Source organism: Bufo gargarizans, chromosome 5, assembly GCF_014858855.1.
Source record: "Bufo gargarizans isolate SCDJY-AF-19 chromosome 5, ASM1485885v1, whole genome shotgun sequence".
Classification (NCBI taxonomy): Eukaryota; Metazoa; Chordata; class Amphibia; order Anura; family Bufonidae; genus Bufo; species Bufo gargarizans.
The window spans coordinates 159,825,816-159,851,211 of NC_058084.1; the positions used below are offsets into that span (position 1 = coordinate 159,825,816).

The 25,396-nt window shown below is 42.7% G+C and overlaps 1 protein-coding gene across 1 annotated transcript; it reads left to right on the forward strand.

The window, feature by feature from the left end:
- Positions 1-1,756: 1,756 nt before the first annotated feature.
- On the forward strand, positions 1,757-24,619 carry LOC122938391 (leukotriene B4 receptor 2-like). Its single transcript, XM_044293860.1, has 3 exons — positions 1,757-1,846; positions 1,936-1,998; positions 21,224-24,619. Exon 3 carries the CDS (start codon positions 21,240-21,242, stop codon positions 22,320-22,322), a length of 1,083 nt encoding a protein of 360 aa, XP_044149795.1. The 5' UTR covers positions 1,757-1,846; positions 1,936-1,998; positions 21,224-21,239; the 3' UTR covers positions 22,323-24,619.
- Positions 24,620-25,396: the final 777 nt, after the last annotated feature.

The window sequence follows — 25,396 nt, forward strand, 5'->3', positions numbered from 1 at the left end:
CCCAGGCCTTGAGCTGTGTAAGGGGCCCCAAAATTTCTGATGGCAGCCCTGGCTCCTGGTTACCTCTGTGTGCACCAGCAACCAATGAGAGGAGTAGCACACACACCTATATGTACCACCTAATCAAGATCGCCTATGGGATAGGAAGGGCAAAAGTGCACAAGAATGCGACTCCCCAGATAATAGGAGCGCATTCACACTTGAAGGTGCCACTGCTTTAAGTGTATACTACAAACTAAACAAAAATCACAGAAAAAAAGATAAAAAAAAACATCCTGCAGAATGTAATAAATGAATATGCGGATGTGGATGGCTACATTTATAAAAGAAAATCACAGAAATTAATGCACTATGAATAATGCACAAAATAACACAATAGATGCAAACATTACATGTGGTGCAGACACCTCAGTCATTGTTCTGCTGCCCAGGAGCAATGATTCTGTAAGTCTTCATACTATGAAGGTGATCGCCTCATGTGAATGCAGTGCTTCACCTCCACTTAACAATAACGGCAATTATTTGGTCATCTGATAGACCAAATATGCCTAACCTGTCCATAGCCCAGATCCACCACTAAACTTCGGGAACCAGAGCCTTCTGTCATGCAGCCCTCACTCTATGGAACACACTACCTAGGTCATTAAGAAAGATATCATCACTGGACTCTTAAAACATGACTTAAAATGCACCTATTCGGTTTGACATTTGAGGACAAATAATTTGCTTCAAGAACTTCCTCACATGGTATCATCGTGAACTACTTGTCTGCTCCTGGACTGTACTTTGAGTCCCTGGTGAGAAAAGCGCATTACAAATGTTTGTTGTTGTTGACTAATGTTCTCATACATTACCCTGGAAGATACATCACCCATATCACAGGATGTCTCAGTGGCTGACTATTATTGGCAATAAAAGCATAAAAAACACAGAAGGCACTAGACCTTAAAGCAGTTTTATTATGAACCCTTATCCTGCACCATCGTACAGTATTTATAATATACCTTGTATGTTAAATATCATACCTGGGCTTGACTCTATGAAATATATCTGAATGTATCATCTGGTCTTGCACAATAATGCATTAGATTTACTTGCTAGGTTTTGTAAAGCCACATGCTGTGTCATATGGCACACTAAACTCGGCTACATCTGTACGTAAAGTAATTGCTAACAAGAATGTGCACTTCTAATGCAATAGTAAAGTAGCTTCTGATGCAATGTCTACTTTGTCAGACTGCTAACATTTTCCATGAAATCACCCTGCATCCATAGCACGTTTTAGAATGTCCAGTTCCCGGGTAATAATAGACTACAACTTGTGAACTCATTTCTGAGAGAAGAAAAAGGACTCGTAAGAAGGCTGACGGGAAAGAGGTTTTGTGACCAGTATCCTCTGCAAAGTTCTATTAAAAGTATTTTACTTTATCAACGTCATTCAGCCATCCGATCACTGGTCTGTGACATAGATAAGGGGTGGGCCAGGAACTAAGAAGAAAATGTCATAAACTGTAATACAAATAAATGCTGGAATTTTAACAAAAGCAAATTAGAAAAAAACACATGTCAAGGGAAAACACATTTTTTTCTGTTTCTGTAATATACCCCAGGCTGAATTTGAAACTTGTTTGCTGGGAAAAGCGAGTGGAAACATTCCTCTCCATGCTGTCTAAGCATGAGTTGGGCGTGACACTTAAGAAGCATGTCTCAACTGGAGAGTGGAAGGATGGTCCAAGACCAAGGGAGGAACTCATGGGAAACGTACCAAGACGGAGATACTGGAACACAGGGAAACAATGAAATATGACTCAGACAGTAAAATGAACAGCTTGCTCATGCACTAAAAGTAAGTTTCATCACTAGTATAAGTGACATGTTGTCTTGTATCTCATTTCCATGTCTAACCTTGTGTCCACATGATGTTCCGTGTTACAGTGACAGGAAAGCTCACAGGGAAGAACGCAGGCTCTTGCTAGACTGAGTCTACTCTAACTCCAGGTAAGTTATTACACATGGCTAAAAAATGTATACCGTATGATCTACTGTATATAATGGGGAAAGATTCAGCTTGCCAATCCTAGCAAAGTTTCATTATACGTAATAATATAATTAAATCTTTAAATGACTCTCCAAGTTCTTCTGCTCAGTAACAAATGGATACGTTATAACTTATTAGTTAAAGTTGCATTCCTATCTCACATAGGTCCACTAACCTCCTGCCTGGATGTGGTGGCCAGAGGTGGTCAGAAGTATGGAAACAACTGAATAGCACAACTCTTTCAACTATTTGCATAGTCCACCACCTCTGGCTGCCTCACCTCGGTGGGAGCAAGGTGATACACCTTTAAGAGAGAGAGAAAAAAGTAAAAAAAAATATATATAAATCCTGTCCACATTTGTCAATTTGTGAGAAGCTGGAGATGCAGTCCATCAGAGTCTAACACCACAGTAGTATGTGATCAGATAGATGCTCATGTTTAGCTGCAAAGTATCACTGGGGATGATTAATATAAAAATTCTGGCAAGTCTGATAAATCCTATATACTTCATTAGGACCACTTAAAACAAATAACTATAATCCCATGTAAGAATAGGTCGTTGGGGGAGAAAGAGAGATCAGGTATATTATTACATAAGAATAGGTCGTTGGGGGAGAAAGAGAGATCAGGTATATTATTACATAAGAATAGGTCGTTGGGGGAGAGATCAGTTATATTATTACATAAGAATAGGTCGTTGGGGGAGAAAGAGAGATCAGGTATAATATTACAAATTCTGTTTAGCTATTTTTCTGCGGGGGGTTCTAAAAAAGGATGGTAACACTATTGCCAACATTGATTTGCCATCTATAAATCACCCTAGATATACAATGCCATAAGAGTAATGTTGTTAAAGGGAACAGTCAGTCGCTATTGTAAATCTTCTCATGTCTGCACTAGTACATTGCCCATATGCATCCCCGATTCAACAGGACAGTCAAAGATTGCTGGTCCTGTCCCGGAGGCACAGGATGTTTCCTCCTGGCAGAATTGCTAGGGAAGACTAAGGCTAGTTTCACTAATATCCGTCAGGCTGCCGGAAGCTAAAGTGTCTCCGTCCGGTCCCATTAACTATAATCCAGACCGGCAGTGATCCGACCGCAATCCAGCAAATATGCTGAGAATCGGCAGGACGAAAATCCTGACAAAAAAGCCTGATGGATATTAAGCGCTAGTGTGAAACTATCTTAAGGCGTCGTGTATACAACGGTGTTCGTATTGCAGTGAATGTGTGAGATTGTGCTGAATGGCTGCTAACGTCATGCTTGAGGTGGTTACATCAATAAAGGAGCATGGAGAAGATAATTGTTTGGGCGTTGTGTGCGTTATGGAGGCACTGTGGTTTTCATGCTATGGAGCACTGGTTATTGCTTTAAATCAGGCATGTCTAAACTGCGGCCCTCCAGCTGTTGCAAAACTACAATTCCCAGCATGCCCTAATAGCTGTAAACAATCCAGGCATGCTGGGAGTTGTAGTTTTGCAGCAGCTGGAGGGCCGCAGTTTGGAAATGCCTGCTTTAAATGAAGCATAATAGATGCCCCTCTTATGGCATACTATAGCTGATATTGCTATGGAGGTAAAGTAGCATCTAAAATATTGGTTATGCCCTGTCCTCTTCACCATGTCCCAGCTTTAGCTTCGGAAATAGCATAAACTGTCGATGTAGGTTTGACTAAATGCTTTATTACAGTTTGCAGTATATCACAAGTATTAACTCTTCTTGTACTCAGGTAGCTGATGCACCTTCATCAAGGAGAATGTGTGGGTAGTGCAACTTTAATAAAACCTAATATATTTAGCGTCCCCATAACCATCGCAATGTGTAAAAGAAACGCATACAGTTTTTTAAGGTCAACATAAAAAATAAGTAAATCATTAAAAAAATTTAAAAAAAGACACATGCCCCAAAATGCCAAATGTAGACAATACATGTTGTCCTCGGATTAACCACTAGAGCTCATATTACTGCGCTGATGCAAAAATAGATTAAAAAAAATAGCTATGGAATGCTGAGAATTTTTAAAATGGTCTTGTACTTAAAAGGGATTGCTGAAACAAACCCTCCTAGGACTCCTGACTCAGCGCCCCTTACTTTTTCTTGCCATAAAGGGTATCGCCTCTTTACCCACCATTTTCTTTTCACAAATAGAATTAGTACAGTTCAATCACTTTACAAATACATTTGGGGTCATTTATCAAACTGGCATAAAGTAGAAGTGGCTTAGTTTCGCATAGCAGCCAATCAGATTCCACCTTTCATTTTTGACAGCTCCTGTATCTTGTTCTCTTGTTCTGGACCTGGGGATACAACACTATTTTAGTCCAGAGCTGCATTTACAATTCTGCTACTCAAAGCAGACTTGTTGTCAATCACAGCCCAAGGGAATATTCACACAGAGTTGTTGAATTTCTGTTCAATAACCTCATTTTTATTTTTATTTATTTATTTATTTATTGGGGGGGAGACTGTTTCACATGAATTTACAGTAACCTAACAATTCAGCTAAGCTCCCATAATATAGCAGAATTTTTTTCTCGACATCATTATGTTACTTGGCCTTCTGCCTACCATAGGATTCCAGAACAGAAGCAGTTTACTGAAAATTAAAAATGACTATCACTGAGAAAAAAAAGCCCTACTTAACGATACCAGGTTAAAACACAAATATACTGAAGGACATCTTGAATAAACCTTATTAACCCCTTAAGGACATGGCCATATTTCACCTTAAGGACCAGGCCATTTTTTGCAAATCTGTGTGTCACTTTATGTGGTAATAACTTTAAAACACTTTTACTTATCCAGGCCATTCTGAGATTGTTTTTTCGCCACATATTGTACTTCAAGACACTGGTAATATGGAGTGAAAAACAAAAAATTTTATTTATTAAAAAAATGCCAAATTTACCAAAGATTTGGAAAAATGTGGCAAATTTACAAATTTCTATTTCTCTACTTTTATAATAGATAGTAATAACTCACAACATTTTTATTATTTTACATTCCCCATATGTCTACTTCATGTTTGGATCATTTTGGAAAAGGCATTTTATTCTTTGGGGAAATTACAAGGCTTAGATGTTTAGAAGCAAATCTTGAAATTTTTCAGAAAATTTCTAAAACCCACTTTTTCAGGACCAGTTCAGGTCTGAAGTCACTTTGTGAGGCTTACATAATAGAAACCACCCATGTATTCAAAACTGATTTTACAAACTTTGTTAACCCTTTAGGTGTTCCACAAGAATTGATGGAAAATAGAGTTACAAAGCAAGGGTTAACAGCCAAACAAAACTCAATATTTATGGCCTTGATTCTGTAGTTTACAGAAACACCCCATATGTGGCGTAAACTGCTATACGGGCACACGGCAGGGCGCAGAAGGAAAGGAATGCCATATGGTTTTTGGAAGGCAGATTTTGCTGGACTGTTTTTTTGACACCATGTCCCATTTGAAGCCCGCCTGATGCACCCCTAGAGTAGAAACTCCAAAAAAGTGACCCTATTTTGGAAACTACGGGATAGGGTGGCAGTTTTTGTGGAACTATTTTAGGGTATATATGATTTTTGGTTGCTCTATACTACACTTTTTGTGATTCAAGGTAACAAGAAATAGCTGTTTTGGCACCGTTTTTTGTTTTTTTTACGGTATTCACCTGAGGGGTTAGGTCATGTGATATTTTTATAGAGAAGGTTCTTATGGACGCGTCGATACCTAATATGTCAACTTTTTTTATTTATGTTTTACACAATGATTTCATTTTTGAAACAAAAAAAATCATGTTTTAGTGTCTCCATAGTCTGAGAGCCATAGTTTTTTTCCGTTTTTGGGCGATTTATCTAGGATAGGGTATGAATTTTGCGAGATGAAATGATGGTCTGATTGCCACTATTTTGAGGTGTGTATGACTTTTTGATCTCTTGCTATTACACTTTTTGTAATGTAAGGTGACAAAAAATGGCTTTTTTACACCGCTTTTTTTTTTAATGGTGTTCACTTGAGGGGTTAGGTCATGTGATATTTTTATAGAGCAGGTTCTTGCGGACGCGGGGATACCTAATATGTATCCTTTTTTTATTTACTTAGGTTTTACACAATACCAGCATTTTTTAAACCAAAAAAAATATGTTTTAGTGTCTCCATATTCTGAGCCACAGTTTTTTTATTTTTTGGGCAATTGGTTTAGGTAGGGGCTCATTTTTTGCAGGATGATTGGTACTATTTTGGGGGGCATACGCCTTTTTGATCACTTGGTGTTGCACTTTTTGTGATGTAAGGCTGGATCTCCTCGGCTCCTGTAGAAGGCAGGTCCTGATGCCGTGCAAGGCATTGGGCAGCCTCTGCATGGCATCGGGCTGCCTTCTGAGAATTTTGCGGGATGAAATGACGGTTTGATTGGCACTATTTTGGGGTGCGTATGACTTTTTGATTGCTTGCTATTACACTTTTTGTTTCCCCCAATACGGGGACTCTATGCGCTCCCTCAAACACAAACCCCTTCTATGCTGCGTTAGCGGCATAGAAGGGCTTAATCTGCAGCGATCGCCAATACGGGAGGGGGGTCACAGGACCCCCTCGGCATTGACCCAGGGTGCCTGCTGATTAATTTCAGCAGGCACCCAGTTCTGATCACCGCCCGCCGCACGGCGGTGATCGGAAATACACAGGGCGTACAGGTACACGCTGTGTTTCTTTAAGTACCAGGACATCAGAGTGTACCTGTACGCCCTGTGTCTGTAACAGGTGTAGAACACTAAAATGCCTATTTATGCATGATAGGAGCATGGGTAGATGCTCATCAGTGTTTTGCACATTTAGGCCTCTTTCACACGACAGTATGTCCATTTCAGTGTTTTGCGGTCCGTTTTTCACGGATCCGTTGTTCCGTTTTTTGCTTCCGTTGTGGTTCCGTTTCCGTTCCGTTGTTCCGTTCCGTTTTTCCGTATGGCAAATACAGTATACAGTAATTTCATATAAAAAATTGGGCTGGGCATAACTTTTTCAATAGATGGTTCCGCAAAAAACGGAACGGATACGGAAGACATACGGATGCATTTCCGTATGCATTCCGTTTTTTTGCGGACCCATAGACTTTAATGGAGCCACGGAACGTGATTTGCAACCAAATATAGGACATGTTCTATCTTTAAACGGAACGGAAAAACGGAAATACGGAAACGGAATGCACACGGAGTACATTCTGTTTTTTTTGCGGAACCATTGACATGAATGGTTCCGTATACGGACCGTATACGGACCGCAAAAAACGGCCCGCAAAACGGAAAAAAAAAACGGTCGTGTGAAAGAGGCCTAAGGCTTAATGCACACGGCTGTTGCCGGCCATGGCCCATATTACGGCAAACAGCGGGTCTGCAATATTCGAGCAACGGCCGTGTGCTCCCTGCATCAAGGATGCGGACCCATTCACTGGAATGGGTCCGTAATCTGGAGTTGCGGTGCGAAACAGAGGCACGGGACTCCACGGAAGCACTACAGCATGTTTCCATGCTGTTTCTGTCCATGCCTCCGCACTGCAAAAAAATAGAACTTGTTCAATTTTTTTACGGAGCGGACGGATCTCGGACCCTTTCAAGTTGAGTGGGTCTGGATCCTTTGTGGCTGCTGTCTACAATGCGCACAACGGCCGTGTGCATGAGGCCTAAGGGAGTTGTGCAGGGGATTTATCTTCAGGACAGGTCATCAATATCAGATTGGCAGGAGTCCGAATCAAAGCATGCATGCCGATCAGCTGTTTGTGTTGTCTCGCTTGCAGCAGCAGCAGCGCAGTTTCATAGATTGAACTTGAACTTGAATGGGACGAGCACTTGTAATTATGCTGTGTCGCCGCTGTAAGCAAGACGACCAATGGGTACTCTTGAAGAGGAATCAGTGCTCGTACAAGCGCTGTATCCCCTTCAAGCAGCTAATTGGCGGGGATGCCAGATGTCAGACACCTGCCAATGTGATATTGATGACCTATCCTTGGGATAGGTCATCAATATAAATGCACTGCACAACCCCTTTAACTTTTGTACCGGTAAGTATGCAGCATGTACTATATATGCACCTTTACTCTGTGCAGCTAAAAGTCCTGTCATTGATACATGCGGTCCACTGAGATCAGAAGTGTATGGAGACTTATTTTCAATCAAAGCTCCATGGAAAAATATGCTAATTAGTTCATAGCAGTTAAATCTGAGAGACCCACCTGTAGACAGCTCTGTTTTCACTCAGACGCCTTAGGCTCAATTCACACATCCGCAATTCCGTTCCGCAAATTGCGGACCCATTTATTTCTATGGGGCCGCACAATGTGCTGCCCTGATCTGGAAATGCGGACCTGCACTTCTGGGTCCGCATTTCCGTTCCCCCAAAAAATAGAACATGCTCTATTCTTGTCCACAATTGCCGACAAGAATAGGCATATTCTACTAGTGCCAGCGATGTGCAGTCCGCAAAATACAGAACACACATTGCCGGTGTCCGTGTTTTGCAGGTCCGTGGATCCACAAAACACACACGGATGTGTGAATGGACCCTTAAGCTCCATTCACACATCCGCAACCTGTTTTGCGGATACACGGAGCCACGGATCCGCAAAACACGGAAAGCGGCAATGTGCATTCCGCATTTTGCGGACCGCACATTGCCAACACCAATAGAATATGCCTGTTCTTGTCCGCAATTGCGGACAAGAATAGGACATGTTCTATTTTTTGGCGGAAACAGAAGCACGGATGCGGAAGTGCGGATCCGCAAATGTGGATGCGGACAGCACATTCCGGCCCCATTGAAAATGAATGGGTCTGCACCCGTTCCGCAAAATTGCGGAACGGATGCGGATCCATTTTGCGGACGTGTGAATGGACCCTATTACATAGATGCTCTTAGGCATCTCATACAACCAGCCTGTACTCTAATCTGTACTAATAAACTGCAAATGGTGGATATGGTGCTGTTTGTAGATGGGTCTCTGGATTGACTGATACTAGCTAAGAAGCTTTTTAATATGAAGCATCCTCAGAAGATAAGTCTCCATACACCATTGTCTTTATTGTGAGCTGCGTCTAAGGCTAGGTCTACACGACGACATTTGTCGCGCGACATTTTGTTGCACCAATGTCGCGCGACAATTTTTATAATGGCAGTCTATGGTGTCGCACTGCAACATGCGACATGCTGCGACTGCGACGCGACAGTCGCAGAAAATCCATTCTTCTGCGACTGTCGCGTCGCAGTCGCAACATGTCGCATGTTGCAGTGCGACACCATAGACTGCCATTATAAAAATTGTCGCGCGACATTGATGCAACAAAATGTCGCGCGACAACTGTTGCGCCCTATCTGTCGTGCGACTTTTTGTAGCGCGACAAATGTCGTCGTGTAGACCTAGCCTAAGGCATCTGGCAGCCAGTACTGCTCTGTACTGATTTGTGGCAAGAACTGTGTACAGATGGGACTCATATGGGCTAATCTGCACACAAAATTGCAAACAGAGGGTTAAAATTGTTTCTTTAATGTCTTGCAGAATCTGTGGCGTGAGAGCAAAATTCAGAATTTTGTTTATTTTCTGTACTTAGAGCTATTTCACAATTTCTTTATTCTGCACTTTTTTGTTCAAAAAACATTACATCTAAATGTTACTTTAAATTCTAGTAGAGTCTACAAGCATAGCTGTTTGATTTTTTTTGTCCTGTTTCAATATTTTTTTTTTTTTTTTGTGGTCAGCAAATTAGCCCTGTTATCAATATGCTGCATGCCCTCAGAATGGAAAAATGTCCTTGCAAAATGTCACAAAATAACAAACCTCTTGAAATGCATGGCATTTTTCACATTAGAAGCGGTGGGCTTCCCATTCAGAACAGAAAATATACAGTAATTGTGTACACACCATTCAGATGGTTCAAAATGGGCATTATATTATTGTTGCGTTTACCATCCAGGTGTACTACACAATTTATGGCAGTTTATAGAAATATGGCTATGTTTCTAGCAAAGCATGACAACTAATGCTCACAGGGGTGATAAAGTTATATCACCAGTCTATTGCAACACTTTCCACAGCAGTGTGTATACTTATGTATGCATGGCAGGTAGATATGACCAAATGTCTTGACATTCATTTTGGGTCCAAACTGGAGATTCGATTTGGATATGAATAAGGCTATTTTAACACTGATGTTTTGGCTTTTCGTTTTTGAGATCCGTTCAGGGCTCTCACAACCGTTCCAAAACGGATCAGTTTTGCCGTAATGTATTCTGAATGGAAAAGGATCCGCTCAGAATGCATCAGTTTGCCTCCGATCAGTCACCATTCCACTTTGGAGATGCAGCGTTTTGGTGTCCGTCTGATGAAACTGAGCCAAACGGATCCTGGCACACAATGTAAGTCAATGGGGACAGATCCATTTTCACTGACACGATCTGGCACAATAGTAAACGGATCCGTCCCCCATTGACTTTCAATGGTGTTCAAGACGGATCCGTCTTGGCTATGTTAAAGATAATACAAACGGATCCATTCTGAATGGATGCAGACGGTTGTATTATCTGAACGGATCCGCCCATGACAGATCCGTCCATGACGGATCCGCACAAAACGCGAGTGTGAAAGTAGCCAAAATTTGACCTGAATTGAAAGTGCTGAAATTGCCCTAAAAACTCATATGGCACTCCGTGATCTCCAATGATTATATCTGACCCCTTTCAAGCCACTTAAAGAGGACCTGTAACCACAAAACACAATGCAATCAGAAAGCATGTTAGAGAGCAGAAGAAGCTGAGCAGATTGATATATTGTTTTTTGGGAAAAGATTCAGTAAAACTTGTAGTTTATACATTTATATATTTGTATTTATGAAGCCCAGTTAAAACCCATTTGTACAGGGAGGAGGGGTTGTCAGTGATTGATAGCATTGTGTGTATAAGTGTACAGGAGATGTGTGGTTGTTTAGGTGTAGTAGCGGCAGCAAGGGCAGTAGTAGCTGCAGCAGTACAGTATGGAATCTGACTGGCAAGATAGGAGATGTGCAGCTGTATAGGGGGAGTAGTACTAGCAGCAGGGGCAGCAATAAGTAGCTGCACTGGTAGCAGTATAGTATGGAAGGTGATGGACAAGGCTGGAGATGTGCGGCTGTATAGGGGTAGTAGTACTAGCAGCAGGGGCAGCAATAAGTAGCTGCACTGGTAGCAGTATAGTATGGAAGGTGATGGACAAGGCTGGAGATGTGCGGCTGTATAGGGGTAGTAGTACTAGCAGCAGGGGCAGCAATAAGTAGCTGCACTGGTAGCAGTACAGTATGGAATCTGACTGGCAAGATAGGAGATGTGCAGCTGTATAGGGGTAGTAGTACTAGCAGCAGAGGGAGCAATAATTAGCTGAACTGGTAGCAGTACAGTATGGAAGGTGATGGACAAGGCTGGAGATGTGCAGCTGTATAGGGGTAGTAGTACTAGCAGCAGGGGCAGCAATAAGTAGCTGCACTGGTAGCAGTACAGTATGGAAGGTGATGGACAAGGCTGGAGATGTGCAGCTGTGTAGGGGTAGTAGTACTAGCAGCAGAGGGAGCAATAAGTAGCTGCACTGGTAGCAGTACAGTATGGAAGGTGATGGACAAGGCTGGAGATGTGCGGCTGTATAGGGGTAGTAGTACTAGCAGCAGGGGCAGCAATAAGTAGTTGCACTGGTAGCAGTATAGTATGGAAGGTGATGGACAAGGCTGGAGATGTGCGGCTGTATAGGGGTAGTAGTACTAGCAGCAGGGGCAGCAATAAGTAGCTGCACTGGTAGCAGTATAGTATGGAAGGTGATGGACAAGGCTGGAGATGTGCGGCTGTATAGGGGTAGTAGTACTAGCAGCAGGGGCAGCAATAAGTAGTTGCACTGGTAGCAGTATAGTATGGAAGGTGATGGACAAGGCTGGAGATGTGCGGCTGTATAGGGGTAGTAGTACTAGCAGCAGGGGCAGCAATAAGTAGCTGCACTGGTAGCAGTACAGTATGGAAGGTGATGGACAAGGCTGGAGATGTGCGGCTGTATAGGGGTAGTAGTACTAGCAGCAGAGGGAGCAATAAGTAGCTGCACTGGTAGCAGTATAGTATGGAAAGTGATGGACAAGGCTGGAGATGTGCAGCTGTATAGGGGTAGTAGTACTAGCAGCAGGGGCAGCAATAAGTAGCTGCACTGGTAGCAGTATAGTATGGAAGGTGATGGACAAGGCTGGAGATGTGCGGCTGTATAGGGGTAGTAGTACTAGTAGCAGGGGCAGCAATAAGTAGTTGCACTGGTAGCAGTATAGTATGGAAGGTGATGGACAAGGCTGGACATGTGCGGCTGTGTAGGGGTAGTAGTACTAGTAGCAGGGGCAGCAATAAGTAGCTGCACTGGTAGCAGTACAGTATGGAAGGTGATGTACAAGGCTGGAGATGTGCACAGGGCCGGCGCCACCCATAAGCAGAGTAGGCCACCGCGTAGAGCGCACTCTGCCTGGGGGCGCCGGCGCTCTGGAGTCCGAATCCCGAGTTCTATTAGCCGCCGCCGCCATGCCACGCCCCCTACTTGCGAGATCCATCTAATTTCCTACTAGCCGCCGCCCGCGCCACGCCCCCTACCTGTGATCCATGTCTGACATCATCTGACTGCTGCGCCTGCTCTGCAATAATGACCTGCGCCGCCCGGCTTCTTGACTCCTCCTCCTGTTCGGCTGTTCCTTTGCCGCCGCCGGCATACATCGAGCGACACAAGTATGTACGGGGGTGGGGGTGTTTTTTTTTTTTTGGCGGCAATTTCAAATTACATAATGGAGTCTGACTCTGTGCACTGTCTGTGGGGGCAGTTCAGTATTGGGGGCAATGTGGGGGCAATATTACTGTATGTGGGGGCACTGGGGGACAGTATTACTGTATGTGGGGGCAGTATTACTGTATGTGGGGGCAGTATTACTGTATGTGGGGACAGTATTACTGTATGTGGGGACAGTATTACTGTATGTGGGGGCAGTTGCAGTATTACTGTATGTGGGGGCAATATTACTGTATGTGGGGACAGTATTACTGTATGTGGGGGCAGTTGCAGTATTACTGTATGTGGGGGCAATATTACTGTATGTGGGGGCAATATTACTGTATGTGGGGGCACTGGGGGGGCAAATTACATAATGGAGGGCACTGTATGTGGGGGCAATATTACTGTATGTGGGGGCAAATTACATAATGGAGGGCACTGTATGTGGGGGCAGTATTACTTAGTGGGGGCAAATTACATAATGGCACTGTATGTGGTGGCGATAGGTGGCCGAAAAAGATGGCGGGGTCAATGGGCGGAGTCAAGGGGCGGCAAAATTACCTCTTGCCTAGGGTGGCAAAAATCCTTGCACCAGCCCTGGATGTGCAGCTGTATAGGGGTAGTAGTACTAGCAGCAGGGGCAGCAATAAGTAGCTGCACTGGTAGCAGTATAGTATGGAAGGTGATGGACAAGGCTGGAGATGTGCGGCTGTATAGGGGTAGTAGTACTAGCAGCAGGGGCAGCAATAAGTAGCTGCACTGGTAGCAGTACAGTATGGAAGGTGATGGACAAGGCTGGAGATGTGCGGCTGTATAGGGGTAGTAGTACTAGCAGCAGGGGCAGCAATAAGTAGCTGCACTGGTAGCAGTATAGTATGGAAGGTGATGGACAAGGCTGGAGATGTGCGGCTGTATAGGGGTAGTAGTACTAGCAGCAGGGGCAGCAATAAGTAGCTGCACTGGTAGCAGTACAGTATGGAAGGTGATGGACAAGGCTGGAGATGTGCGGCTGTGTAGGGGTAGTAGTACTAGCAGCAGGGGCAGCAATAAGTAGCTACACTCTTAGCAGTATAGTATGGAAGGTGATTGACAAGGCTGGACATGTGCGGCTGTGTAGGGGTTGTAGTACCGGCAGCATGGGCTGTAGCAGTTGTGGCAGTGGTATCATTGAGTGATCATAGTCAGTCCTCAAAGATCTTTGGCAGATCTATTCAGTGGCTTCAGCCAGAGGTGTGTGAAAATACTCACAGAGCCATGCCTTCATTTATTTTCACAAATGTAATGCTTTCCACACTTCTGCAGGAGAACTTTTACCTGCCACGTTGAATACCCTCTCTGACAATACACTGGAGTCTGGACAAGACAGCACACCAATGGCAAACTGGGTCAGTTCCTGACACTGGGCCAAGCTAGTACCTTCACTAATACTCTCCCCATCTGACCCTAAACTATCTGTATCGTGTGTCTAAAGATGCGCTTTCATTGCTGTCTCTCTGCCAGGTGTCCTGTGACTTCAATGTATAAGCTCAGAATGCACATGTTTCCCTGCATAGTGTTAGGGCAATCGGCCCTTCTCTATGATTGCCGGGGTCCAAATTTAAATTGCACGCAGAGAAAACTGACACAGACACAATGGCTGAATCAAGTAATCTGTTCAATTTAAAGACAAGCTCACAATAATATAGGCTTCAAACAGAAAAAGACATGACATTTGCGGTTACAAGATATCATAAGACCATACGTATGTTGTTTCCATTCCTCCCCCTCCCCCCATCCCTTCGCACTTCCTGAGCCTCAGACTGATACCTCTGCTAAACAGGAAACTGTGGGGGGTGCTATCACACACACATCTTATTATTATCTGCATATAACCTTTTCTTTTTAACCCTGTAAGCTCCATTCAATGCACTGCATAAGTCCATATGCCATCAAATCTGGATTCAATGCACTGCATAAGTCCATATGCCATCAAATCTGGGATCCAGGCCTTTTCTCACGTGCCTCTTTATCACCACCCAGTAACCTGGTTGCAGACTGGGAGTTCCTTCTACTGAGTCAGGATCTAGAAGTGAAGCAAACACTTGTTTATGCGTGTCTTCTTACCTTTTTGTGAGGGCCTGCTTATAACTAGTCAGACTATCATTATTCTTCTGCAACTGTTGAGGGAAGTACAACCCTAGCTACGGGCACTGCCAAACAGTATCCTGTCTTTCTGTTTGGTGTTGTTCTGACTGAATACAATGCTAGGGGTAGGCATTCTGGCCAGGGTCGGCGAGTCTCCTGCATGGGTTTCTGGATCTTCAGTTTCAAGGTGGCATTCAGACGCTCAACTTGGCCACTGCTTTGGGGATGGTGAAAGGCTTGGGTCACCCCTAATGCCTGCATGACCTCCCTCATAACTTCTCCTGTAAAATAAGAACCTCTGTTTGACTCAATGACCACAGGAACACCATACTTGCATATCAGTTCACTGACCAGTTTCTTTGCAGTTTTCTTAGCACTTGCTTTTGCTATGGGAAAGGCTTCTGGCCATCCTGAAAAGAGACCAACACACACAAGAACAAATTCATATACATCTACCTTAGGCAGCTGTATATAATCTATCTGCAGTCTCTGGAACGGGTAAAGTGGCCTGGGGGTTTTCTTGCTTGGAGTCTTCACCACCTGGCCGGGATTGTTCAATGCACAGACCATACATCCTTGCAGCTGTTGAGGAGAACCCTGGGGCAATCCACCCTGCACTTACCACAGTTACCATGGCACCTTTTGACAGATACAGAGGCCCATGGGCCTCCTGTACCATAGCTGGATACATGGGGCGGGGAAGACACATGCTGTCCTTATTTCTCAACAGGCCCTCACCATCAGGGCTAGCTCCTTGCTTAGTCCACAAGTATTTTTCCTCAGGTGAGGCTTGCTCAAAGAACTTGATTAGAGTCTCTCTGGACACTTCCACGTGTTTCAAGGCTCTTACCGGGGTGGCTTTGGCATTCAATGGCTGGAGTGCAGCTTGCTTGGCTGGCTTATCTGCCCGATTGTTGCCTCTTGCCTCTGTCGTGATGTGGTTGGTATGAGCCTTTACCTTTATGATAGCAACTTCTTCAGGTATAACAAAGAGTTCATTAATTCAAACACAGAGTCTTTGTTCCTAATTGGCTGGCCTGCTGATGTAAAAAAAAGTCTCTGCCCCCCCCCCCCCATATTGGTCAATAATCATGTGCAATACCAAAGTCATACATGGAATCTGTGTAGATGTTCGCCTTCTTCCCCAGAGCCAATTTACACTTCATTTCAACTCTGCCTCCTGTGCAGACATTTGTGGAGGGAGTAGTTCAGCAATGACTATCTCATGTGGTATGACCACTGCATATCCAGTATGGAACCTGCCATCCTCTCCCATAAACCTGCTTCCATCTGCAAAATACTCAAAATCAGTGTTATCAAGGGGTCTCATGCACATGATCAAAACCAGATGTTTCTTGTTGCATTAACTGCACACAGTCATGTGTATCTTTTTCAAACAAATCTTGCAAAAATTCACTATTCCCACTACCCTCCCCCATTTCCACTTGTATCCTTTCAACAGCCTTTCTTTCTGGGATTAGGTGGCGAACTCCATGGGAGAGGCAGTGTTCTAGAAATATAACCTTGTTTATACAATACTGCAGCTTCTGCTTTGAGGCTTTGCACCCTTTCTGATGCAGGAAAATTAAAAGAGATATAGTTGCCCCACATCAAGTCTCATTGTCTTGTTATTTTCTCTTTTGGTCCCCGGAGTTACTGGGTATGGTCTCCATGGTCTGTCTCAATCCAATCCCAGGATTTGGGTCTGGCTCACAAGGTACTTTAACACCCGAATCCTCCTCCCTTGGATTATAATCCTTCTGGTACACCTAGTCAGCACTTACGCACAGACCACCTTGGGGACCCACCAGGTCCATAATAACCTCAACACGGGGTGTCCCTTTATTTATTTATTTCTTCTTTCTGATCAGACAAATAAATTATCAGTACATACAATACTGTAGTTTGTCACGAGAAGATTTGCACCCATTGTCTGCCAGAAATGTCAGCAGGGACAAAGTAGCCTGCTCACACACTGGTCGAGACTCTACGCAAAGAAGCAAATCATCAACATATTGTAACAGCACCACAGTCTGAGGAGGTTCCCAGTTACCTAATACAGACTGCAGGGCTTGGGTGTACAGAGTGGGTGAATTCTGTGCCCCCTGTCCACACTGTCCAGGTATATTGATTGCCCTTAAATGTAAATTCAAACAAGTACTGGCAATCTGAGTATAAGGGAACACTGGAGAAGGCATTAGCTAGATCAATAATAATGAAACATGTAGAATTGTGCAGTACTTGTGACAACAAAGTGTGAGGGTTTGGCACGATGGGGGTCTGAAGGACAGTCACCTTGTTCACCACAGTTAGTCTGTCTTAGTTCCGTCTTTGTATGATAGTACAGTCGCCCTTTATACACTACAGATTTCCATCCTTCTTTACACACCTGTTCTGCCACTCTACACTATGTATCAACTACTTCTTCACATTCATGATACTTTATCCACCCATCATGGGTCCTTTTGAATCTTTTCCAGACTAGCTTCCACGGGGCTTCCTCCCTAACTCAGGGTGCGACCGTACTAGTACTCCTAGGGTTAAGATTCTCATACTTCATACCTGCTTTTTCCAACACTTTATCAACATTCTTTAAACCTTCTTTACCTCCTATATTCTCCACCAATTGTTTTGCCGACTTGTACTCCTTAGGTACACTCCCTGAGTTCCCCATTTGAATAGCTGTTAGCCTAGAATTACTTCATTAGAAAACTATATCAATTCAGACGTCTGTATTTCCCTTGTTTATACCGTGAGTACTTCCTCACTACACCCTCTTAGTGTATACTAAACAAAACAAGATTCCCCTAGGACAAGTTTTTACCCCTACTCAACAATGTCTAATAGGGTTTCAAGGTTCCTGGTTCTTTTTCATTGCATTCTCAGTAATTTTATAAATATATAATTCAAATAACAACAGCTACATTAATGCATATACCCAGCACAAGACCAAACTTTTCCCAGTCAATTCCAACGTCCATGTCTCATTACCCAGCAATCATAGGAATCATAAGGTTCTTACCTATAAAACAGGCTTGACTGTGAGTAGACTTTTATAATTCCCCTCAACCTCGAAGGCTAATTTTCAGACAACAGGAGACACAGATAATTGCAAGAATAAGTTTCTTACCTTTTACAGCGCTGTTTGTTATCTGTGCGTCCTTGCCCAAGCCTCCGCATGGTTTCGATGCCCCGGGGAAGAGTCCATTAGTCGAGCCCCACATTGGCCATTAGTCGAGGTCCAAATTTAGACTGCAGAGTTTTATGTGCACACAGAGAAAACTGACACAGACACAATGGCTGAATCAAGTTATCTGTTTAATTTAAAAACAAGCTCACAATAATATACTGTAGACTTCAAACAGAAAAAAAAAGAAAGAAAAGAAACCATCATATGAGGAACATGACATTTGCGGTTACAAGATATCATAAGACCATATGTATGTTTCCATTCCTCCCCCCCCCCCCTTCCCGCACTTCCTGAGACTCAGACTGATACCTCTGCTAAACAGGAAACTGTGGGGAGGGGTGTGTGTGCTATCACACACATCTTATTATTATCTGCATATAACCTTTTTTATTTAGCCCTGTAAGCTAGCTTCATTCAATACACTGACCTCCATCTCCCACAGTGCCATGTATTTTTCCACCAAGACCCTTTGTACTCAGAGACAAAATGGATTCCCATCTCTCACAATAGTGCCCATGACATATTTCAATATTGTCCCTCCTAATCGGCTGAGAATGATTGCAGGGCATTAGAGGCAAGCCTGGCTGCCAGCATACTGGGGGTGATCCTCCATCTTCCCTGCCCTACTGTGCTGTCTTCTGATTTGTTACATGGCTGAATCCATTTTGATTGATTTGTCCAAATCGAGTCAAAATGTTTCAGACTTGCAGGAACCCCAAAGTTTTGGGAACTTCAAGAGAAATTTGACTAATTTAGAATCAACTTGCTCATCTTTATTTTCAGAACACACTTTTATAACTGGCAACCTAATGACAGTTTTTCGTTGTTAGCTCAGTAAGCTGATGGGGTGGATCTTAAAGGTGTGACAGGGGGCCCCATACATAACTTTGGTTGGGGCACCAGAAATGCCAAATCAGCCCCTGTATGCATGACATGGCCTCTATATTTAACCCCTTCCCGACCTATGACGTAATACTACTTCATGGGAACCACTGCGTTCCCACAATTTGACGTAATAGTATGTCATAGTGATTGCACGGGCACTGGAGCGGTGTGAGAGCGATAACTGCAGGGGCCCGGCAGTCCGTGTAGCCGGGCCAATGCTGTATCCGCCGGCATCGCTGTAAATCGGTGTAGTAGAATACAGTGACTGCACTGGGCCCCGCTGCAATTACAGAACCAGATGCCAGCCCCCAGCCCCTCCTCCCTTTCAGCTGATACACGGTCGCAGCATTCGCCCCATAAGACGCACTGCTATTTCCCCCCACTTTTGGAGGAAAAAGTGCGTCTTATAGTGCGAAAAATACAGTACTTAAAAAAATATATACATATTAGATATCGCCACGTCCGTAACAACCAGCTATATAAAAATATCACATGACCTAACCCCTCAGATGAACACAGAAAAAAAAGAAAAAACTGTAAAAAAAGGCATTTTTGTCACATTACATCACAAAAATTGCAACAGCAAGTGATCAAAAAGGCATATGCCCCCCAAAATAGTAGCAATCCGACCATCACCTTATCCTGCAAAAAATGAGACCCTACATAAGGGTCTGAGAGTGATAGCTACGTAAGCTATCACTCTCAGACAATGGAGACACTAAAATATGATTATTTTTTGCTTCAAAACTGCTATTATTGTGCTAAAGTGAAAAAAATAAAAAAGTATACATATTAGGTATCGCCACGTCCATAACAACCAGCTCTATAAAAATATCACATGACCTAACCCCTCAGGTGAGCACCGTAAAAAAAAAAAGAAAAAAATATTTAAAAAAAAGCATTTTTTGTCACATTACATCGCAAAAATTGCAACAGCAAGTGATCAAAAAGGCGTATGCCCCCCAAAATAGTACCAATCAGACCGTCACCTCATCCCGCAAAAAATGAGACCCTACCTAAGAGAATCGGTCAAAAAAAAAAAAAAAAGCTATGGCTCTCAGACTATGGATACACTAAAATATCATTATTTCGGTTTAAAAAATGCTATTATTGTGTAAAACTTTAATAAATAAGTAGACATATTAGGTATTGGCACATCCGTAATGATCTGCTCTATAAAAAAGTCACATGATCTAATCCCTCAGGTAAACGCTGTAAAAATAAAAACAGTGTCAAAACATCCATTTTTTGGTTACCTTGTCTCACAAAAAAATGTAATATAGAGCAATTAAAAATCATATGTACCAAAAATAGTACCAATAAAACTGGTACCTTATCCCCTAGTTTCCAAAATGTGGTAGCTTTTTTGAGTTTCTACTGTAGGGGTTCATCAGGGGGGCTTCAAATGGGGCATGGCATCTAAAAACAAGTTCAGCTAAATCTGCCATATGGCGTCCCTTTCCTACTGCGCCCTGCCGTGTGTCCGTACAGAAGTTTACGATCACATGTGGGGTGTTTCTGTAAACCGCAGAATCAGGGTAATAAATATTGAGGTTTTTTTTTTGGGCTGTTAACCCTTGCTTTGCTACTGGAAAAAATTGATAAAAAAAGTGAAATTCTAAAATTTCATCTTCATTTTCCATTAATTCTAAAGGGTTAACAAAGTTAAACCTACATTTTTGGGTGGTTTCTATTATGTAAGCCTTACAAAGTGACTTCAGACCTCAACTGAAATTTCAAGATTTGCTTCTAAGTCTTCTAACGACCCCAAAAAATTAAATGTAATTTTCAAAATGATCCAAACATGAAGTAGATATATGGGCAATGTAAAGTAATTACTATTTTTGGAGGTATTACTATCTATTATAAAAGTAGAGAAATTGACATTTGGAAATTTGCTAATTTTTCAAAATATTTGGTAAATTTTGTATTTTTTTTATGAATAAAAATGTGTTTTTTTTACTCATTTTTACCACTGTCATGAAGTCCGATATGTAACGAGAAAACAATCTCAGAATGGCCTGTATAAGTAAAAGCGTTTTAAAGTTATTACCACATAAAGTAACACATGTCAGATTTGCATGGCCAGGGCAGAACGGGTTAAGACACATTGTAATAAAAATTGGAACTCATATCATAGTAACATTACTATGTCTGCACAATATGTTCTCCCATAATAATTTTTCCTTTATTCCAATATAGGTGGAGCCATTTCAAAATGAACATCTGTGTCAACAGTTATGGAAATGATACAATCCTGAGTTCCCAGGCTTCCCGCATCTCTGGAGCAATATTTCTGGGTCTAGCAGCATCCTTGGGTTTACCTGGGAATGCCTTCATTATCTGGAGCATCTTATGGAAAATGAAAGGCAGAGAAAAATCTGTAACCTGCATACTCATCCTTAACTTGGCGATAGCTGATGGGACAGTCCTTCTTCTTACTCCGTTTTTTATAGCATTTTTAGCTTTACAGACCTGGATATTTGGTAGAGGTGTCTGTAAGGTGGCCTATTATCTCTGCTGCCTTAATATGTTTGCAAGTATTTTCATTATCGCTTTAATGAGCATGGACCGGTTCTTAGCTGTTTTCCGACCTTATGTGGCCCAGTCACTGCGTAAAAGGGAAGTGGTAACAAAGGTTCTCTTAGCCATATGGCTGCTAGCAGGGGCCTTGGCTCTTCCAGCCTTTGCTTTCAGAGAGGTCATTGACAATCAACAGATTAATGCAACTATCTGTGAGCCATGTCACGCCAGCCGCGGAGAGGCTATCTTCCACTACACCTTTGAGACAATGGTGGCTTTCTTGGTTCCCTTTCCCTTGGTATGTTTCAGCTATATGTTGGTATTAAGGAAGCTGAAAAAATCAAGCCGGTTTGGACAAAGATCACGAATTGAGAAACTGATAGCTGCAATTTTGGTGACTTTTGCAATACTCTGGCTTCCTTACCATGTTGTCAATGCAATTCAGGTGACGGCAAATCTGACATCAGGAAGCACATCTGATAAACTGGCAATACTTGCTAAAAAGAGCAGAGCTGGGGCTACTGCTTTAGCCTTTTTTAGTGCTTGCGTTAACCCTCTCTTGTATGCTTTTGCAGCATCAGACCTATTTAGAGTATTTGGTGTAGGCTTTGTAGCAAAGCTACTAGAAGGAACGGTGGCAGAAATCCAAAGAAGGGTGAGATCCCAACGAGACCTTGTAAAGGGTCTTGTAAGAGTTGGAAGTCGAGGAGAATCAGTAGACCTTGAAGTAAAAAATGGCGTAAAATTAGGGCCTCTAAATGGTGGCCTTCAGCCATAGACACATGCTATAGCACTTAGGCCTTCATGGAGATGTGCATTGTCTGTTTGCTACCTTAGCATGCGCCGTAAGGCGCCATAGCTCCAGAACAGAGTGAAGTTCAAGCAAGCTGCATGCCTCCACATGACATCACAGGCATAAAAAGGTACAGTAAGGCCCCATGTTCCTCTATTGAAGCCCTATTACAGCTCCGTACAATAATAATGAAGCCATGATACAACCATGTGCCTAAGATCTTATTATGCCAACCCTGTAAATACACCTTATAAATTATTTTTCCACAATCGTTTCGGTATATGATGTTCTCATAATACATTTTTATGTAGTAACAACTACAAAAATATGCTGCAGTAAGGGTCTTTTTACAAGGACAGATACTCTGCTAGTCATGAGCCTTGATCATTGGTGAAGTCACTTAACACTCATTACCCACATTCACATGTGCCAATTATCTTTGGTATGAGGACAAAGTATTGGTAATATGATCATTTGTTGCCATACAGTTTCCATTGGCATCTCATGTTTACATACAGCAATGTGCTGCCAACTAAAAATAATTTTTTTCTGCCACATAATAGATGTGACCACCCAACAAACCAGCAGATGCACCTCTATACAGAGCAATGATCAGGAATGAGTGTTGTTCATTCCCAATACTTGGCCACTAAAAATTTCACTAGGTCCTTGGCAACACCTTGGTGGCCTGTAGTGAACAAAAAAAATGAAGATTACAAGGATTTGTTGACATGAACCACTTTGTTGCTGTTCTCACTATATAGCTACAAACTCTTTGTTCTGCTTTGAAGAGTCACTGTACTTTCACACAATTTCATTTCATTTAATAGAGAATGGTGTAATTAGAAAACTTCACTTCCTTTAAAAAATAAGGCTGCATCCACATGAAAAAAAACGCTGTAAAGTCATGGCCACTAGGGGTCTCACTTCCACCTATGCAGTCCACTGCCTGTTGTCAGGCAAGATCCTTTCTTAGCAACAGAGACAAAGAAAACGGTTTACAGGAAGAGGAGGCGTGTCAGAGCTCACTGAGCACCCTAGCCGGATAGAACTGATTCTACACTGCTTCTAAACATTATCCCATAATTAATGTAAAAACATACATGTACTTGACAATCTCTTTCTAACAAAGCTAGAACCAGCCCTGTACCCCACATGGATCCAGAGATCTCATTGCTCAGCTAGATTTATTGAGCTCACAGCTCAAGGGAGTGTCTTTTCTGCTGAAGTTCTCTTCCTATCACAGCTCAGGAGGCAGTTGAAGGGTGAAACTGAGCATGTGAGGCCTTCTCAGTGATTCGGACAAAGAAATAAGAAAAACAATAAAAAACAGCAGGTGGCGCTACACTAGGGTTGCCACTTTTCCCAACAAAAAATACCGGCCAAGTTAAGCCACACCCAAAGGGGGTGTGGTTGTGGGGGTGGCTTAACAGGGGTGTTAAGTCGCTATCATACTGTGGCTCCCAATAATATTAATGCCCCCATTAGTGCCCCCCAGGAATAATCATGCCCCTCATTTGTGTCCCCAGGAATAATAATGCCCCCATTAGTGCCCCCCCAGGAAAAATAATGCCCTCCCATGTGTGCCCCCAGGAAGAATAGTGCCCCCTTTAGTGCCCCCCAAGAAAAAGAATGCCCCCATTTGTGCCCCCAGTTAGAATAATACCTCCATTAGTGTCCCCCTACCCCCCCATGTTAATAAAAATAAAATAAAAAAAGCACTCACTCCATTTGCTCGTGCTGCAGTGAATGCCTCCTGACTGGAAACTCAGTACAGGACCTGCGCTCCAGCGTGATGACATCTCGCAGGTCCTGTCCTGCACATCTAGTCAGCAATGCGAGCAAATGGAGGAGGTGAGTGCTTTTTTTAAATTAACATGGGGGGGGGGGGGGGTGGAGGGGCACTACATAGTGCAGTGGTGCAGTAACTGTTTTGAAATAATAAAATTATATAAAATCGAGGCCTGTTTATACACAAGTGAATATATCCAGTGATGCATAAAGATTCTGTACTATATGTCACCATTAGTCACAGTGCCATGTGGTCATTGATGGTTAGGCCCAGTAAAAGCCATTGCACTAGGAACCAGGATATCCAGACGTCTCCTATGAATGTAATTAATCATAAAACAAACAACAAATGAACAGTATTAACACAGGAGTGAAATTCTCTACTACTTTCTGTGGTGATTTTGTCTATTTATATTGTCTGCCATTATTGTATTAGACTTTGCAAAAATATGTAAAATATTTAAAATTGAATAAATTAAATTTATTGTCAACAATAACTAATGCTGTTTTACTAATGCAGATATTTTAGCTTGAAACAATCGGCACTTATTTTCTCCATTTACATGGATGCTACCACCAGCCCAAGAGGAGTGAAGCGGAGAATTCGAAGGGTAGTTATTCTGGCTGCAACAGTTCAGGCCTCGTTCCCATTTCCGTGTCCATTTCACGTCCAAGCAAAATCAGTCCATGGTCAGTAATAAAATACTGATGTGTGAACAAGCACATTCTAATCAACAGATGTGTGCTGTCCGTGGAAAATACAGATAGTACACGTCTGTGAAAAACAGAAATGTGACCGAGGCCTACATGCCCTTTCTTCCCTCAGATCCTGATGTTGGGGCTCCTGTCTGATGGTAGTTGGGGTGGCATTAGTGTTATGAGTGCTGTAGGGGTAAAAGGCAGGAGATTTAAGTGCAGTAACCATGCCTGTTGTAGAAAATACATTTCTCTTTACTAAAGTGCAGATTGGGAGTTGTAGTACATCCAACAATATCAAACACAGTTGCAAACAATTCACAGTGCGTATCTTCCCTGATAGCAATGTATGGATATATAAGCGAAGATGGGGGTTATAGTACTTCTTTCCTCTATCTCTCCAAATTCTCTCTCTCTCTGCAGAATCTAAAGCTGACCATAAGGTTCCTGCAAACTTCCAGCCTGAGGGGTACAGGATTAAGATACAGCTAGCCAAACTGTGTCAAAATGTGGAAGGGTGTCTTCTCACTGCAGTAAAGTCTCTATCAGCCTTCAGTGAACACCTTACTGAC

Coding starts and splice junctions, on each gene's coding strand:
- LOC122938391 (XM_044293860.1), top strand. CDS start 21,240: ATGAACATCTGTGTCAACAGTTATGGAAATGATACAATCCTGAGTTCC.